The 18,334-nt window shown below is 34.7% G+C and overlaps 2 protein-coding genes across 2 annotated transcripts; one reads left to right on the plus strand and one right to left on the minus strand.

Annotated features, from left to right (window-relative positions):
* Positions 1-11,096: 11,096 nt before the first annotated feature.
* Positions 11,097-15,329, minus strand: dynlt2b (dynein light chain Tctex-type 2B). The gene is made up of 5 exons (XM_015040733.1): positions 15,180-15,329; positions 14,410-14,543; positions 13,928-13,997; positions 12,407-12,470; positions 11,097-12,315 (listed from the first exon to the last, which is right to left on the minus strand). The coding sequence occupies exons 1-5, from the start codon at positions 15,227-15,229 to the stop codon at positions 12,268-12,270; spliced, it is 366 nt and encodes a 121-aa protein (XP_014896219.1). The 5' UTR covers positions 15,230-15,329; the 3' UTR covers positions 11,097-12,267.
* Positions 15,330-15,981: 652 nt separating this feature from the next.
* LOC106951589 (receptor-transporting protein 3-like) lies at positions 15,982-17,655 on the plus strand. Its single transcript, XM_015039257.1, has 2 exons — positions 15,982-16,280; positions 16,864-17,655. Exons 1-2 carry the CDS (start codon positions 16,129-16,131, stop codon positions 17,192-17,194), a joined length of 483 nt encoding a protein of 160 aa, XP_014894743.1. The 5' UTR covers positions 15,982-16,128; the 3' UTR covers positions 17,195-17,655.
* Positions 17,656-18,334: the final 679 nt, after the last annotated feature.

Raw genomic sequence — 18,334 nt, forward strand, 5'->3', positions numbered from 1 at the left:
ATATATATATATATATATATATATATATATATATATATATATATATATATATATATATATATATATATGTGTTATTTATATTGATATATAGAAATTATTTTTGATCTGGTTTCATTGAAAGTATACTTAATATGGAGATTGTAGGTCAAATATAGACTCAAATAAGAAAAGAATAATGTTTACTAAAAGCCCAATATGAAGCCATTATGAATGTAGGAACGCTTATTGAGTTCACATTCAAAAGAAATAAAATCTCCTGAAGATCTTTTACAGAAACTGGAGCCAAAGAACTTAATCCTGTTCAGCATTTTCTAATAAAAAAATGACATAATTCAGCTGCCTTGACCTGCAATCTTTCCTCAGGCCACAGACAGTCACCAAGAATACTTACTGGATGTCTCCACAAACTCTAGGAAATGCAATTTCCACATGTGCCTCCTTGACATAAGGGCATAAATTGAGGGTCTCAGCTATACTCCATATAGTTGCAGCACAGCCAAGGCTTCATTGCAAATTCAATCATGAAGAAGAGTCTTGTGTAATAATGTGAAGTCCTGAGGTGTTTTTTTTTTTTTTTTTGTCATAGAAAAGCTGGTGAATTTATTCCATCCGCCCACTGTCTGAAGCCACTTATCTTTGCTGGGTCATGATGGTGAGGCGTTTAGCAGGTCCTGAAGACTAACTCAAGGAAAACTTCAGACTCTGAGTGGATTAGCTGTACTCACAACAATGGTACACTGGAACACTCAAATAACACATCCTAGATCTGAATGAATGAAATATTCTCATTGAATACTTTGTTCTGTACAAAGTTGAATGTGCGGACAACAAAATCACACAAAAATCATCAATGGAAATCAAAGTTATTAACCAATGTAGGCCTGGATTTGGAACCACACACAAAATTAAAGTGAAATGTTCCCTTTATTTTTTTGAGCAGTATATTTTTATTCATAAATGTATTTATGTGATTAATTAAGGATTAAAAAAAACAACAGTTCACCAAGACATTAACAAGCATGCTCAGTAATCACAGTTTTTTTTTCTGGGGAATTTAACTCCATATTATTTGTGGAAAATCTAAAAATAAACAGACTGTCTGCAAAAACTAAGTTTTAATTTGTTCATTTCAGTACTAGTACAACACAATGCTGGAAATGTTGAAGAACTGTAACTTTTATCAAGACAGTTTCTTAGTCGCAGATGTGTATACATTGATTTTTGTAAAAAATAAAAAAAATAAAAATAAAAAGTAAGACAATGGTAAATAGTTTAAACTTTTTCTCCACTTTTAATTTGATACTTATCCAGTACAATTACACAATTGCTCAGAGGGAGTGTAAAAAATCAAAATCAAAACAACTAATACTTTGTTGACACACTTTGATCATCAATTTCAGGAAACAGTCTTTTGGTAGGAGTCCAATAATTTGACGTGTTAAGAAAACACGTGGAAAACATCAGTTATTGGGGTTAAAGAGCTACTGTACATTTTTTTTTTCCGAACTTCAGTGAAGAGCTTTTTTGAAGAGACATTTTTCTTAATCTAGTATCTATTGTAGAACAACTGTGGCAGTAGCAAAGTAGCCAAATAAAGAGAACTTGCTTCAGGATGCTATTTTCTCTTGAGCTCTTTATGGGCTCCTAAATGCAAAAAAATCAGACTTCAGCAAAAAGACTGAAGGAGTGACTCAGGAGTTGTAAAGATAGAAATCTAAACATTTTACTGTTTAAATGACTTATATCTCTACCTGAATGAGGTAGACTTTATGCAGTGACTGTCAGCAAATTACTCTTGATAAAACACAGAAGTTGCAGTGTGTAAAAAGAGGATGCTTAAAAGACATGCCCCAGCAAATGGTGCTCAAATTAAGTGTTGTGGACGAGTGTTTGCTGTAGCAGCTGGTGAAGTAAATAAGAACAGGGATAAAGAGGTTGACGACGGGCCTCTCCTGTGAAGCACATTCCTCTCCCAGCAAGGTGCAAAGCAAGACGATATGCGCTCAATCATGAAAGAAGACCTGAAGAAATGTGTTGGCTCTGTTAGAGGCTACGAGAAAGAAAACACCGCTCTCTTAAACCTTAAATTATGCAACGTCTCGAAGAAGAGCTTTGACAGCATTAACCCTGATACGGTAGCTGCAAATTATTGAGTGATGATGGTGAAGTGTTTGCTCAAAGTCTGGTGCACTTAAGGTAGAGCACAAGTTTGGTGTTTGAATCGAAGGGCAGTATTTACACTTTACAGCCTCTTATTCTTATAATTTTTATTTTTATGTTTTGATCTTTGTGTGAATGTTTTGATTTGCCTTTCACTTTGCTGCTGGTTCATCCAAATTTCCCCACTGAGGGTCACAAAAAGGATATTTCTATTCTATTCTCAGGGACTTCATCAATGACTGTGAGCAAAGTAAGTCTGATTTTGTAGATCTTACTATACATTTGGGAAAATAGTGTGAATTACAGTAAACTAAGAAAGAGTGCCTGGCCCAATAGAACTGGACTGAGCCACAATTTGAGCTCATCTCGCTGACTAAAATATGTGGAGCCTTGACTAAATGCACTGTGTGAAGTCTTCAGTCTTATCAAATCATCTGAAGACTGCTGCACCGTGATTATGTGTCAAACATGTAATTCATGACACTATTTCTCAAAACCAGTATCCACAATAAGAAGCTATAAAAAATTTAAGCTGTGCACATAATACAGATTAGAGATTAATCAAATTTTCCAGCGAAAATGGGACTTTGCAAAGTTTAAATCTCTTTAATCGTACATATCAGAGAAAAGCATTTGGAACAGCTGCAATTTATGTTCCCTCTCCTTTCTGTACTGCATGCTGCGTTCTACTTTGCTCATTTTGTAGATGTGTCCAGCAAAGGGTCCAACACAAAGCACTGACTATGTCAGATAAGACCATCTCTGAGAAAAACACTGCAATTTTAACAGTCCAGCCTGCATCAAGTGACATCTTGCAGTATTTCCAGCAGTGACAAAACACCTGAAGGTGATTTCCTGTTGTGAAGTGCTGGTGTCAGAAGTTCATGGAAAGAAAAAAAAACTTCAGTACTGTAGAAAAGTGAAGGTAAAACTAAAATACCTTGCCTGAGTAATTATTTCCTTTTTCATATTTTGCTAGACTACAACTTCAAACTTCAGTTTTTTGGAATTTGATTGATTTTAGGGTTTTAAATGATGTCCAACACAAAGCAGTGCAGAGTTTAGAAAGTGAAAGGAAACTCATAAATGGATTTCAATCATTTTATTTGCAAGATGAAATGTGTGGTGCATATGTGCAAAGCCACCTGACTCAATACTTTACAGACCTGCTGTGATTACAGCATTTTACAGCCTCCAGCAGGTGTTTCTCCAGGATTTACAGGTATGTCTGTTTACCACACAGTATCAAAGGCACTGAGCAGATTTTACATTGTTAAAAAAAAAAAAAAAAAAAAAATCATGAACGCTGTGTATCATGTTCCTTCCACTTCCAAATTAGTCACTACTTTGTGTTGTAAAACATAAAATACATATAATAGATTTTGGGTTGTGATTTCACAGTAGTAACGTGAAAAGAAAACATTTATGAGGCAATGAAAACATTTATTTCTGATTATTTGTACTGGAGATTCTGGGACCTGCACACTCTTCAAATGAACACTACTCCTTTTGCAAACACACTTATTATTATTTCTCTCATAAATTCAGGGCATTACAGCTGCAAGCTTAAAGGAATGCTGAAACATGCAGCAGGAAATTTTCAGGGCATAAAAGTTCAACTCGAAACCCATCCATGCCGTCTCCCTGCTCAGGGTCAGGTAATTAGATTAATTACAGTGACGTTTGACTAAAATGTTCACCTTTTGTGACTGCTTAAAACCCTCAAATTATACCTTTTAGACTGATGAGACTTTAAGTTCTCTCTCAATCAAAATCTTACGGTTTGAATATGAAAGCCAGGTGTGAAACAGCACTGAATAGGGAGCTGACTGCATCCATCTTTAAGATGAAAAGACACGCTCAGTTCATCTATTCACCTTTCTGTTCACTTAACAGGACTATTGTCTGTGCTTCTCGTGTTCCAGCGAGTGACTGCTCAATTTCTGTGCTTAATGCTTTCAAGTGAATTTAATCTAGATGAAGAAACCGAGCACTTTGAGCTGAAGAACAACTTATTTTGCAAGTAAAATATGTTCTTGAGAGGTAGAAAATAAATAATTTATTCAAAAAGGAGGAATTCAGAGATATCCGACTGACACCTTTCCACCTGTGTTTAGGCTCTGGAAAGTGACAAAAAGAAAAATCAGTAACCCATTTACCTCCTTGAACACACAGCTTTCTTATACATGCACCCTCCATGCCTGTAAGCACTCCTGTGTGAAAAGCTAAAGGCTATGTAAATAAATTAATTGATTGATTGAATTAATTGATTTTTAAGTTGAACAGTCAGTGGCCTCCTTTAACCATTTCTTTGTTTATATTTGTCATGCTTGTGACATGTTTGTGATCACCATTTTTTTTTACTCTGGACAAAGAAAATCAAGTACATGCAAAAAGTAACTTTAAAATAATTTCTTAATTCAGAATAAAACACATATTTAGCACAAACATTGTGATGTATCAAAGATGCATCAGATGGAGAAAATTTAAGTATTGCACTTTTGTCAGGCTGGTATTCAGGGAGTTCAAGACCTGCTAAAAAAATAATTTTCATTTTTGTGCAGATTGTCTCCTAAAGTAGAACGCAAGGCAATATGGTGCTTATTTTGTAAAGCTGTTTGACATTTGGATTTATTTATAAAATTAAAATACATATTAATCAACAAATAATCAACTGTATGCAGCAAAAACAGTTTTATGAGACTTCTTAAATAAACATCTTTAAGTCACACAATCTCTGACTCTGCATTATCACTCTTGTAATTATAAAGTAAATACTGCACCCAAAGAATAATTAAAATACCATTAAACCCCACAAAAAATTAGGCTTAGCTTACAAAAATGTAAAATAGAGTATGAAATATGGAAAATTATTTGAGCTGCTCATTACCACAGTCTGCACATTTTTTGAGGCTCCTCAGTTTGCTAAATGTTCAAATGCATGCATGTTAGTTTAACTGGTGATTCACAACTGATTGCAGCTGTCAGGGAGAGGGTGTATGGCTATTTTTCAGCCTGAGCCAGCTCTGCGATGAACTGGCAATCTGTGCATGGCAAACTTTCTCTTCAATTAACATCGGCTCTTACATTCTTCATCTTCCAGTGATGCTGGATTAAAAAAAAGTGATGAATTCATGCTGGGTTGTTTTCATGCTGCAACCGCTGTAGCCCGCTCACTCAGGATGAATGTTACTAATCGGCCATCAGATACACCAAGGTGATGGTGTCCTCACGGATGCTTTCACATTGTCAAAAATCAATTGCCACTGTGGTGTTGGGTTGAATAGTGTGTGCAATAGAGTAAAAAGTGACTTCATGATATGGAAACATACACACACACAAAAAAAATTCACACACGATATTACGATTGATGATCTGAGTGAGTGTTGATTCTAGAAGATGACTATTATTGTTTTTAAGGTAGGCATAAATATGTTAAGATGCAAAATATACCTCAGACAAAGTTCAGGACATGTTAGCGGTGTGTGTAATGAAAGTAACGAAGTTAATTGAAGTGACATCAAAAATGGGACTTAGCTACAGTCATGATATAAAGACAAAACACCCTCTGTTAAAATAGAAATAATCTGGTCTTGCTGCACAGAGCAGCAGCTGCTCGCCTTGCCACAAGGAGGTCCTTGAGTTTTAATCCTGACTTGAGGTCAGTATTCTAAAAGTCATGTTAAAAATATTAAGAAATTAAATTAAATTTATGTAATTTTAGACAAAAATAAATCTGACAAAAATTATACATAAACACCACAATTCTTTTTTATACAGCTTAAAGTTACGAGTGATTTTAGATGACCATTTCTAATGCAGCACCATTAGAAACCATCACGCTTTAGACAAGCATCACAAGCGCTCAAACAATTACTCGAGGCTCTCAACTCTGAATCCGACAATTTGTGATGATGTGAAGAGCGGCCATGTTTCACAAGTACTAATAACACACGAAATGTGACACTAAACATCAAATAATTGTCTTTCTCAGAGGATCCAGCAAGACTTGTTGTCACATACGGTGACTGCTGATGAACAAAGAGCAGATACAAGCCCACAGCTGTCAATATCTAATAACGAACAAAAGCACAGAAATTACTTTTAAAGGGCCAATTACCATTCTATAAAATCCTATAGAACAAAGGGAACAGCACACTCAAAGAACACACAGACTGCAACCAGCCATTTTCTCTAATTACACTGACAGCTATCTATTAATGGGCAGCTTGGCAATTATGATGCCACTTTAGGGATTGTGAATCATACAGTCCAATAATTATAGTTAATTTATAAATATAATTAGAGATCAATTTATAGTGGCAGCTGGATTCATTGCATCACATGAGAATGAGTGAGTCCCATATATATTTTTATTAAATCCAAAAATGTTTTTTCTTTGTTTTTTTTGTGGTCATTTTGTTTTTTCATAAATGGATCTGCTTAATCCCTACAAAGTTTTATGGAAACTACAAGCATATGATATGACAAATGATATGATAAATAGGGACATTTGTAAACTTCAAATAGCAAAAAGGAAAAAAAGGCAAACTAACTCAGTTTTTTTTTTTTTGTTTGATAGCATCTCATATTGCAAGTGACGGGCGCTTGCATTTAAAATCTTTCTGCTTTCATATTGGTATTGTGCTTAATAGTATTAGTTTAAATTGTAAAAAATTAAATGTAAACATCCTTGCTAGATGAGAATTGCAATGCCTTGAAACTTCCTTGAGTAAAGCTAATAAAAAAGGTAAAAGAAAAGCAAAACTATGATCCCCTCTTGAGTTTTAACTTGCACCTGCATGTTTTCATTCCCCAACTATTTGCAGTCTAATGCTACTAAAGATGGCTCTCTTTTTGACTTTCAGCAGCAGAAAATATCTTTAACTTCTCAAAAAGCAGGACATCCATGTTATTCAGGTAGTAATAAATAATGTATTTAAAGGGGATAGCATGGAGCTCCGTTTGTGACAGCGACTGATTGTATGAATAGCAGGTCATGTGAATCCAGCAACTTTTGATGTTCTAGATGAATTTAAACTAAATAGGCCCAAAACAACACATGTAACACACAGGACAATCAGCTCACAGAAACAGGCTGATTACTTTCCTCATCTGTTGCATGTATACAAGTAACACGCAAAAATCCAGTTTTACAAATTTGAAAGAGTGCCCAATTTTGTTTTTAACTATATAGCCCTGGTGTAAATTGAATACTACTTTTGGTCTAAACATTTGGGGAAAAGAGGATATAATATCAAAGCTTTACAAAGAGAAAAGCATGTTTCTATTTATATCTGCATATCAGATTATTCCAATTTTCAGGTGTATCTGTAGGCGCAGGCATACAGTAATGTTGCTTCCGAAAAGCTTAAAAAGAGAAGATTGAGCAGGATATGACAGAGGCAGCTGTTGCCATGATAACAGACCCAAGTGGAGCAGGACCCAAATGTCAGCATCTGTAATCATGTATTCAAAAGGAAACACATCAAAAACCCTGCTTAAAATGTAAAGAGCTGTTTTTGAGACTCAGCAAAGAAGTTCTGAAAGAATTTAGGAATTAAAAATACATTTAAGAGATTTTTTTCCCCCTTTTATTGACAGATGACAGAATTCATTGGGCTTACATCAAAATGGTATATAGGGTTACAGGACTATTTTTGATATTTATATTTATGATATTTATTTATCATTTGTTATTTTTTAACATTTCCAACATTTAACATTTGTTTTTTAAATATTTCCTCATCAATTAAATTTTTCAACTATATATATTTAATTCTCAATATTTAGACAGTTTTAATGTTTTGTTCTTTTCTTTTGCAAACGAAAAGAAAATAATTACAAAAAACAAAAGTAATAAAATTTTCAATTGCAGTTTTTTGCACTTATGTTTGGATTCAACCAATAGAAATATTTATGTCTGTACAATACAACATCTGCATATATGTGTGTGTATAGATAGATAGATAGATAGATAGATAGATAGATAGATAGATAGATAGATAGATAGATAGATAGATAGATAGATAGATAGATAGATAGATAGATTTCCATAAAAAAGCGTATTTAACAGATTAGACAGACTTCATTTCTACTTGTTAGTCATCATACCTCACCTCATATAATTATTTTGGGTCTTCTGCAATGACCCTGGATTTATTACACCTCAGTTCACTGAGCTGTTTTGATGGGCATTGAAGCTTTTTAGATCTGGAAGAAATGATTTCAGGTTAATTTATTTTGCTTATCTCCATGACTGCACCAAAAAATGTATGGCCATGTCATATTAGTCAATCCAGGGTGTCATGATGCAATTAGTCACAGCCTTATCAAGCAATCAGCACAGTATTACAACATCAAAACAATTTTCTGCAAAGGAATGTCATCAATACTTTTATTTATAGTTTCTATAAATGTACAACAAAGCCTACAGGAGAAAAATCACCTTTCAGCCAAGCGTCTGAAACCAGAAATAAACCTGCAAGGCCCTCCTCAGTCAATGTGTATATGTAATGAGCATATAGGTAATTTGCCTAATTGACTCTGGGGGTTTCATCACATCACCTGCTCACTTCTCCTGTCTCGTTACACTTCATTCTCAAATGCTGCTGCTGGATTTTCCGCGGGAGCACTTTTCTGAAGTCAGGCGGAGAAGTTCATGCATAAACACAAAAACAGAAATGTCTGAAAGGTACTCTACATCTAATTTAAGACAAGTCTGTTTCCTGAACAAACTAGGAAAAGAAAGTTGACAAACTGTCTACTGCTGGACTGTGGTCCACCGATAGGTCACTGAAGTTCAAGGAAAGGCTTAATTTCTGGATATAAATGTGGATGAGGATTAGGATTGTTTATTTTTGTCTATATATAAATACATATAGAGAAAGAGCATTTGACTTGGCATGTTGTACAGATGAGTATAGAGCTAGCAACAAATTAAATTGACTACATAACAGTATGCTTATCATCAGCTTTCTCACATTATTTAATATAATTATTACTTCCTAAAAGGTGAACTGAGACTTTTTCATTACTTGATTTCCATAATAACTGCCGTCATAGCAACTGAATAGGCTTCTGTATGGATTCAGGGACAAGAAACCATAGGGAACCTTGCTTTTATTGGCCTGCAGGAAAACGTTGTCCTAGCTCAGAGTCAAGCAGCTAAAATGATTGCATTTTTAAATCGTATCATAAAATTATATTTCACTTTAAAATTGCACATCTCAATAACTTGAGATTATTTATCAGATTTAATTTAATCACTAATTCCATTTAAAATGTCTACCACTTTGATAGATTGATATGTTCCTAGCAGTTATTTCTGTTCATTGTGATAATTATGACTTTCAGCAAAGGAGAACATAAAATTTAGCTGGATTGACCAATTTTTAGTACATGAATATGGCATAAACTTTATATTCTGACTTGAAATTAGTGCAGCCATGAAGGTAAGCCTTAAAAGGTTGACGGTAAAAGATGATGGCTGTTCAATGCATACAGCATTACAGGAAAATTAAGTGGAAGGAAAAAGCAATGTGGAGAAAGATGCATGAATAGCAGCGATAACTTTTTATTATTATTCTTTTATTGTTCTGACCAATTTTTGCATTTTCAGGAGCTGCAAGCAGCAGATATGAAATAATTAATTGAAATAGTATTAGTTTCACTTTCAGATTTTACTACTGAAACATAGTAACATAGGAGATCCAATATGAAAACTAAACATTTGGCCACTTACTGCTCTGGAACCTTCAGGTGTGTGATAAAATAATGACAGCGCCAGCTGCAATTACTGACAAAACCAAAACAGCTCCCCCTCTATTTAAAAAGGTTTATAAGGTAATTTTAAAACTATTTGAAATCTGTCTTTCTACTATAAGATGGATTATTCACAAGCAGAAATGTTTAGGACATAATTTTCTCAAGAGACCACATAAGATATAGTTCACCTATAGGTCACTCCATATATTACAGCAAAAATATTGTCCGTAACCTCAGAGTCTGCAGGTCTCAGTTAGAGCTTTAAATGATGAGGTTGAGGGCAGGACAGTTAGAAGAAAACTGAACAAGTGTGGCTGGAAATTTCCAAAGGGAAAATGTCTGCCTTCAAAGATCAATAAAATACAGTTGTAAAGAGCTGCTACACATGTAAAAACTTAAAAGGAAAACCATTGTTTGAACAGACAGAAAGCAAGATGTAAATACTGTAAAATAAATATTACAACAGAAGACACATAAGGTGTTGAAAGAATAACAGTGAAGAATGTTTAGAAACTAGGAAATTGAGAATGACTGAACAGCAATTTATCCTGGAATAAAACTGAAGGCCCCAAGTCTGAATAACACCAGCTAAACTGTACAGTGGGCTAAAGCACAGCAGTAGACAACAAAATCTCCTGAATAAACATAACCTGCACAAAATTATTTGCTAGTGTTTCTAATTCTGAAACTGCTGATTTTATCTGGTCCTGACCTAAAAAAACATCTCTGTGTGCTGATGTAGTTTGCTCACATTTAAATGGGTGATTATGCATTTAATGTAAACATATTAAATGACCGGAGGCAGATTACTGAGTATTCTCCAAGACCAGAGCTGTTTACATTGTGCAGTCTGCTGAAAAATAGAAGTAATATCAGTAGAGGAGAAGAACATTTCTGCAAACTTGGGGAATCCTACCTACCCACAAACCACTCTGACTTATAGCGATGTTTTTGCTGCAGCAGATATCCTTCATTATGGAGCGGTCTTAGCCAAAGGTATGGCCATGACCGAAAAACGATTAGGCTATTATGCTGTCGCCAGACTCTGTGCTTACATTAGCAGATAAAGTATCAGTGACAAACATGGTTTCCAGACCAATCGCTCAAAGCCAAGAGATAACAGATTGTGCAGAGATAAAGACAAAGAAGACAGGAAGACAAATTAGTCAGAGTTGGATTTTTAAAACATTAACTCAGAAGACAATTGATTTAAAGCTTCACTGGGAATGAGAATAAAACTAACGTAATACAAAATGCCTATTTTCATTTTAACAAATGATTACAATAGGAGAGTATTTTGTCATTTCCACATTTGAACTTACACCAGCCACTCAATTTGACAGCAACTATGTGTAAAGTATCAAGTTTATGTGGAAGTTGAGGAAATGGAATTGTTAAAAAAAAATGTAGATGTTGAATTTCATTGGATTAATTTAGAAGGAAATGAGAGACAACTCAGACGTCATAGGTAGCAGGTGTGAGTCATTTTGTAGGAACAAAAACCTCTTTTCTGTCATAAAAAAAAAATAAAAGTCCCATGTGTTTTGCCTTGTCTGTTTTGTCAGCAGCATGTAGTTTCATTTTTCATCATTAACGTCTTCACTGGTTTATTTTTTCAGCTTAAATTTGATGACAGAAATGAAAGAAATATCAGGAGTTTCTTTAACCCGTTATAGAAGCTGTCTGCAGCTCTAAACGTTTAAAGTTGCTTAGACATAGACAGTTCATAAAGACATTTGAATATTCACAAAAAACTAAGCTACAGCATAACTGTCAAGGAAGTACTAGAATTTGTAGAATGCAGAATAAAGAAAGTGGCAATAGTTGTGATGCTATCCAGATATGTTGTGTTGACTTGTTCTATAATTATAAAAGTTGATGATCATTTCTTTTCATTCTGACCTTTTCTGATACAGCAGCTCCAAAGGGCAAACAATAACATGAGTTGGTTAAGATAATTTTATTTTATTGAATTATCCTTTAAAATGAAATGAATTTGGGAAAGTTCCTTTGCCCAGCTGACCTGACACCATCTTTTCAACACCTGGGAGTCCAGACTGGAACATCTTTAGGTGCAATCCAGAATTAGCTGTTCAAACAGCTTCTGTCATCAATAACTATCTTGTCAAGTCAGGAAATTACACCGACAGCATTCATTATATTATCACTACATCAGCAAAGGTCCTATACAGGATGTGTGAGAATCATACGTCTGAAAGAGACAGAAATGACATATTTCCACTCAGCAGAAGCTGACGAGCTGGTAGTGTGGCGTCTCACAAATGTTCATTTCATATCTCTTCATATAAAAGGATCTGCTGTCATCCATGCTTCAAGTCTTCAGTAATAATAGCTTCCAAAAACTGTCACCACACAGAACAAGCTGTCCTATGGGATGAAAACACATGGTTTATAAAAAACCCAGAAACATTGTCAAAGAAACCTATATTGTATTGACTAAATCTGACAGAGTGCTTACATTCATGAAAACATCGTCTGCATAGTTGTCCGTGTCTGCGTCCCACAAACACCTGGCAGACATCCTGAAAAAACAAAATGTGTCAGGAATGTACATTCAAAGCTGCAGTAGGTAACTTTTATGTTTTTTACATAATTATATAAACTGTCATTCTGTCCTGGCAGTATAATATGAGACAGATAATCTATGAAAAGCTTGAGCTCCTTGTTACGAATTCTGACGAGACGCTAAAGTAAGATGCTGACTGAGACTTATAGATTTTCCTTCCCTTCTTATGTACCGTTTGCTTACAAAGATACCCTGGAACCTTTACATGACAGCCGCAAGATTTCATCAGTTTTATTGAGAAAAGGCATCATTGAGGAGTGGAAGAAAAGTGATTTGTGATTTGAAACTTTTTTAAACAAATAACATTCTGAAAAGTGTAGGTCAAAACATTTTATTTTGTTGTCATCTGCAGGGAACCTTCCTCCACATGTTCAGTCTATCACCTACATGACTAATACCAAACTGTGAATTGGACTTTCTGAGTACTTTCTTTTAAAATACATTTCTTATTGTCTCCCTGTCACAGATTTGTGAAGTCCACAACTGTTAGTCCTCCTGTTCACAGATTCTTCAGCCTGAGCTGTGGGTCTCTGCTTCTCTTCCTGCATTAATGATCTTCTTGCCTGGCAGGCACATTAGGTAATTAGCCATGCATTTGTTGGCTTGTCAAATCTTGGGCTATTTTTCAGATGCTTCTTTGCATAAAAAAAGAAAATCACATAACCATTTTTTTGTCGCCTCAGAGTTATGTGATGTGTAAGTAAATCGATTAGATTCCCTACTTGTAATATAATAAAAAGTGAAAAACCACCCAGAGAAAGGAGCGGAAATAATGTGACAAGCATTTTTTAACATTTCCCTGGATCACAATTATTTTAAAAATACAATTAGAATATATTTTCATTTGAAAACTTTTCAGTGGTATTAAAGTGTTTGTGTCACTTTGGTGGCACCAAGTTTAAGTTAAATACTCAAAATCAGAAAAATGTGCAGAATATAAGCAAATATTTGACAATGTGTCAGACACTGCTTAGCTAGTGGTCCGTTTTCTTTTGCTCCAGTTAAAGAGTCTATGCTACATACATATATTCTATCATTTTCTTCCATTAGTGCTCTTTCTAGAAGGCAAAGTGATGGCCTTCCCATCACTTTGCTATATAAGGCAATATTTCAATTTCAAATGTGACAAATATTATGCATGTATTCTGAAAATAATTTCCTCTTAAATGAAGCGGCAAAGATATAGAAAAGATACAATAAATGTCTTTTACCATTCTCACTCCCTTGCTCTGTTATGATACAGAGTCAAAGTTGATGACAGGCACAGTAACACATTGTTTGTTTAGCGTTGTGCTTTATTCCATTCCTTCCTAATGTTTTCCTTTTAAGAATTAAGGGCTTTTTAAATTGACTGCATGGTTTTTAACAAACACCTCAGTCTGTTTTTGTTTATTAGTAATGGATATAACTTACTTCACTCCTTGTCCTCGTTGTTCTCCAATGAGCACCTGCACAACAATCTTGTATCTGTCAAATTCTGCAGCTGTGCACAAAACAAGGTACAAGCATTTAAATTAAAGTATGTCAGAGCTTGTATACATTGATAAGATGCACAAACATAATATTACAATGTTAAATGATTATTTTTTTCTTTTTCAGATAGATGTTTTTCTGCTGATGTAAGTTCTAGGCCACAAAAAAAGCTAGTATATTTATTCTGATTTATCTGCATCTACTGTTCTGTTCTCTCAGTTAAATAAATTGAAAGCATGAGCGGAATATTTGGTTTACATATGTCACATCTTGCTGAAGCTCAAAAAAGCTTAAGAAAATATCAACTCATGTTGTGGTTTGAGTGATATGACAAACACTACTGGTTAAGAAATTGGTCTGAACATTGCATTTTTCACAGTGTGCCCAGGGTAAAGGCCAAAGGAGGATAATGCAGAACTAACTCTTCACTTTGTCCTTTATGCTCTCTGCCAGTGACCGGGTCAACTCTGCGACAGTCTCTGGATCATACTGCATGTCAGAAAGACGCTCCCTCACAATGTCATGGATGTATCGCTTTACCACAGCTGGTTTAAACCTAAAAACGTAACAATTCATAGAAACACAAGAAAATGAACTTTAATCTCAGCAGAGGTCAAAAAGGACCATGCATATTGGCTCCAAATATCATTAATATAATTTTATTGTGTATATTGAGTTCGACAAGATTGTGAATTCATCAACTTAGTGGAACTCTCATTCATGGTGACATAGTGAACACTAAACTTTATTTTTCATGCACAGAACTAATTGCAAGCAAAGACAAAAAGCTTCTCAAATGTTTTCAGATCAAAAGGCAGCTAGCAGTATTGATTTAAAACTTTCTCCAAAATGACCCAATTGTTTAACTATTACTTATAGTCTGATAAACTGCTTGTTTAAGAGTGTGTAATCAATTTAGTCAAATAACTGTATCTATATATTCCAGTAAATACACATACAGAGGAAAAGAATGAAACTAAATGCAACTTTATTTAATTACAGAAATGTTAGCACTTGCGACGCAATAAGTGTTATCTTAAATTAGAACAAGGTTATAGTAAGGTAAGCTTTGTACAACAATGGTTTATCAATGGTTCGACTTCGAAAAGCTGTCGTTAGCCAAAATCTCGCTAGCAACGCTTGGTATTTCAAAAAGAAAAAACAAAACATGAAACTACTTCAGCAAACTCACTTCAGCCGATGGTTAGGTCGGATGTGGTATGTATCTGACTCCTCCACCATACTTGACTGAGAAATGGAGTCACAGATATAAAAAATAACAGGTCAATTTGTTCACACGCTAACTTACAAGATTGTATCCGTTGCTATAGTGACGATTGACGCCCATTTCCGGTTTCAAAATAAGAGCACGTAACAGCATCATAGAAAAAGCAAATGAAAAAGAAAATACAGCTGGCAGGCTTTAGGATGCTTTTTTTGTTGAATCCGTACTCAAGTTTTTGGCCTCCGATTTTGTATGGGATCAGTAAACACTACTCCGGTTTTGGTTAAAATCGCATAACTGTAAATAAAAAAGCATCAATTATCAGTTGTAACTTTCAAAAGTAATGATGCTCTTAGATTTTCTTTTATTATTATTTTTTTTTTTTACCTTTTTCACTTTACAAACACATGCTTTTACCACTCTTTTAAGGTTGTATAGGATATGCCAACATAAGGCACGTCTGCGAAGTGGAAGTTAAAGGTTACAAGATTTTCCAAAACATTCAAAAATAAAAATCTGGAGAGTGCGGCATACTTATTCATTCAACCTGAGTGAAATTTTGAAACACTTTTTTCTGAAATTACAGCTGTGAGTATTTTGTGGTATGTAGGTTTCCAACTGTATGTTAGAATTCTAATACATGTAGTTATCACTTTCACCAGCAGGTGGAAGTGTTTCTCAGTTTTATCACCTTTCAGTTTCGTTTCTGCATCTACATTTCATAAATTTTCTTATGCTGAAAGCATAAAAACTGAAACTTAACGCAGTGTTTGCCTACTTTTAAGTTTCGTTTTCCTAAGTGCCGCAACCCTCCCTCTGGGCAGTAAAGAGTCACATTCACAAGCTGTCAACTGTGCAGATCAGCTGTTCCAGCTCTGACTCTTCTTCAACCAACATCTACTTTTAAAAGATAAAGATGGAACAACAGGAATGGATCCGCATCTTTCAGGCTGAAATTGAAACACTTAACCGAAAAGAACACACTTGGCATTTGGAGTTTGATGAAAGTATTGTTCCTAATAATCCAAACATGGGCTGGAAGACGTACTTGAGGAAAACAAGTGCAAGGTCAGAATTTAACTGTTGATTAATTTATTCTGCTAAATTTGGTATTTCCAAAAATTTGTAGTATTCATCTATCTAAGTGTTCATACATTATATGCATGTTGAAAGTATTTTGCACTAGATCCATACTCAAGTGCTTAGACAATTCTTACCTCGTTTTTGTATGGTGAGTTACTGTCTTTAGAAAGTAAAACATCTTATTAGTTAGCATAGGTAAATTACTCTGCTATAAAATCTCACTGTCTAAAAATCATTCTAGCATTTTCACTCATAAACTGAACCTGATGGTTCAGTGAAATTCCATAGTGGTTACTGAGGAAGATAAAAATAGAGTTACCATAAAAAAAAATTAAAAAAAAACCTTGTAACATAGCACAACAACTATTAAAAGTGACAGAGCTTTCTGCTTTCAAAATCAGAACAAATGGTTCATATATATATATATATATATATATATATATATATATATATATATATATATATATATATATATATATATATATAACTGGCTGGAGGAACAGCATGCATGCTCATCTGTCTCCAGAAGTATAGATTTCTTATTGAAGTGCCTTTTTTCTTCTTAAAGATTCAGCTGTAACTCATGCAAGAGAAGTTGGCCGTCAAACCGGGTCATGGTGGTTTTCCACATGCGCCTCATGAATGGGCAGGGCACCGTCAAGGTGAGGCCTTTGCGCCAAAACTGCAAGAGATGTCCCAATGCACAGATGGTGAAACCAAGTGTGGAGTCCGACAACATTGAAGTCCTCATGGAGAACCTGATGGTGAAAATAAGAATTAAGTGCTACCAAGAAGATCTTGGAGTCCAGAACAAGATGCACAGAAACCTTGATGTTAAGAGTCCCCATGAGCCTGGTCATTGTGAGGGATGCAAGCTGGGAATTTGTACAAAACAATGACCTAAACACATTCTCTCTCTCTCTCTCTCTCTCTCTCTCTCTCTCTCTCTCTCCCCCCCTCTCTTTTCTTTGCTTTCCCTCAGTTATAAATTGAAAGTGTCTGTTTTAGCATTGATTTAAAATGTTAACATTAAAAACAAATTCATATGAATTGTGTTTCTTAATATATTAATATATTTAAATATTACCATATATGTTATATTAAAACATTTTGTGTAAAGGCACGTGTCAGTGACTTGTCACTGTGGTAAACTGAAGAATAAATAAGCATAGACATAAGAATAAGTAATTATGCCAAGATGAACATTTAAACTGATTTTTAAACATTTGATTTTGCTGCAAAAAAATGAACAATTTCAGAAATATGTAATGCATTGTGTACACAAATAGGTACATTTTTCTGGATTATTGTTAATGTGGTGAAACATGACAATAAAAAGACGCTGATTTCAAAAATGAAACGGTCACTTTTACTTTTGTCAACAAAATGTGTGCAGGATTTTAGGTAATTATTAGCTTTTAGTCCAAGCCCCTTGTTATCTTAATTATATATAAATTGTGTATTTAAGAAAAATATATATTTTACCCTTTTCTTTTAAAAACACAAACATTTTAAAAGAAAGCTTTTTGAGGCAAAGCTATCCGGGCCCCAAATACTGTTAAAAGATGTACTATATTTTTGGCATTTGAAGATCTGTTGTTCTTTCCAGCCTCGCCTGCATTATGCAATCTCTGCATCATGTACCTCAGGTGCAGCCCATCAGCATCGGACCACGCCTCATCGTAACCACTCTGCGCCTTCTCCACCCTCGTTTTCACGGCTCCACCAGTCGTCCACCCACCATTAGTTTACGAGCCCCGGGGGAAAGACATCTCTAATCCTCATCCTAAAGTCCTTATAGATGTTTATGGCAATTTGCAGCGCCTACCTGTGGTGCCTGTCCATAAGATTTTTCAGTTGCCTTTTTGTCTTTGTGAGTTTCTTCAGTTTGAATTAATAAACACTACAGTTTTTATTCCTGCACACATCCTCAAAGAAAGGATCGTCTTGAGAATAAATTCAAAAAGGACATTTCAGCGATGACAGCCTCCTACACATGGGTAATCCAATAAACCCAGCAAGACCCTCACCTAATTTGT

The sequence above is a fragment of the Poecilia latipinna genome, unplaced genomic scaffold (genome assembly GCF_001443285.1).
Source record: "Poecilia latipinna isolate Pla-1442-1.1 unplaced genomic scaffold, P_latipinna-1.0 Scaffold2, whole genome shotgun sequence".
Lineage (NCBI taxonomy): Eukaryota > Metazoa > Chordata > Actinopteri > Cyprinodontiformes > Poeciliidae > Poecilia > Poecilia latipinna.

Excerpts from the sequence above, each read along its gene's own strand:
- LOC106951589 (XM_015039257.1), top strand. The coding sequence starts at position 16,129 with ATGGAACAACAGGAATGGATCCGCATCTTTCAGGCTGAAATTGAAACA. Across the intron at positions 16,281-16,863 it reads TTGAGGAAAACAAGTGCAAG|ATTCAGCTGTAACTCATGCA; the intron begins GTCAGAATTTAA and ends TTCTTCTTAAAG.
- dynlt2b (XM_015040733.1), bottom strand. The coding sequence starts at position 15,229 with ATGGTGGAGGAGTCAGATACATACCACATCCGACCTAACCATCGGCTG. Across the intron at positions 14,544-15,179 it reads CGACCTAACCATCGGCTGAA|GTTTAAACCAGCTGTGGTAA; the intron begins GTGAGTTTGCTG and ends TTACGTTTTTAG. Across the intron at positions 13,998-14,409 it reads CATAAAGGACAAAGTGAAGA|CTGCAGAATTTGACAGATAC; the intron begins GTTAGTTCTGCA and ends TTTTGTGCACAG.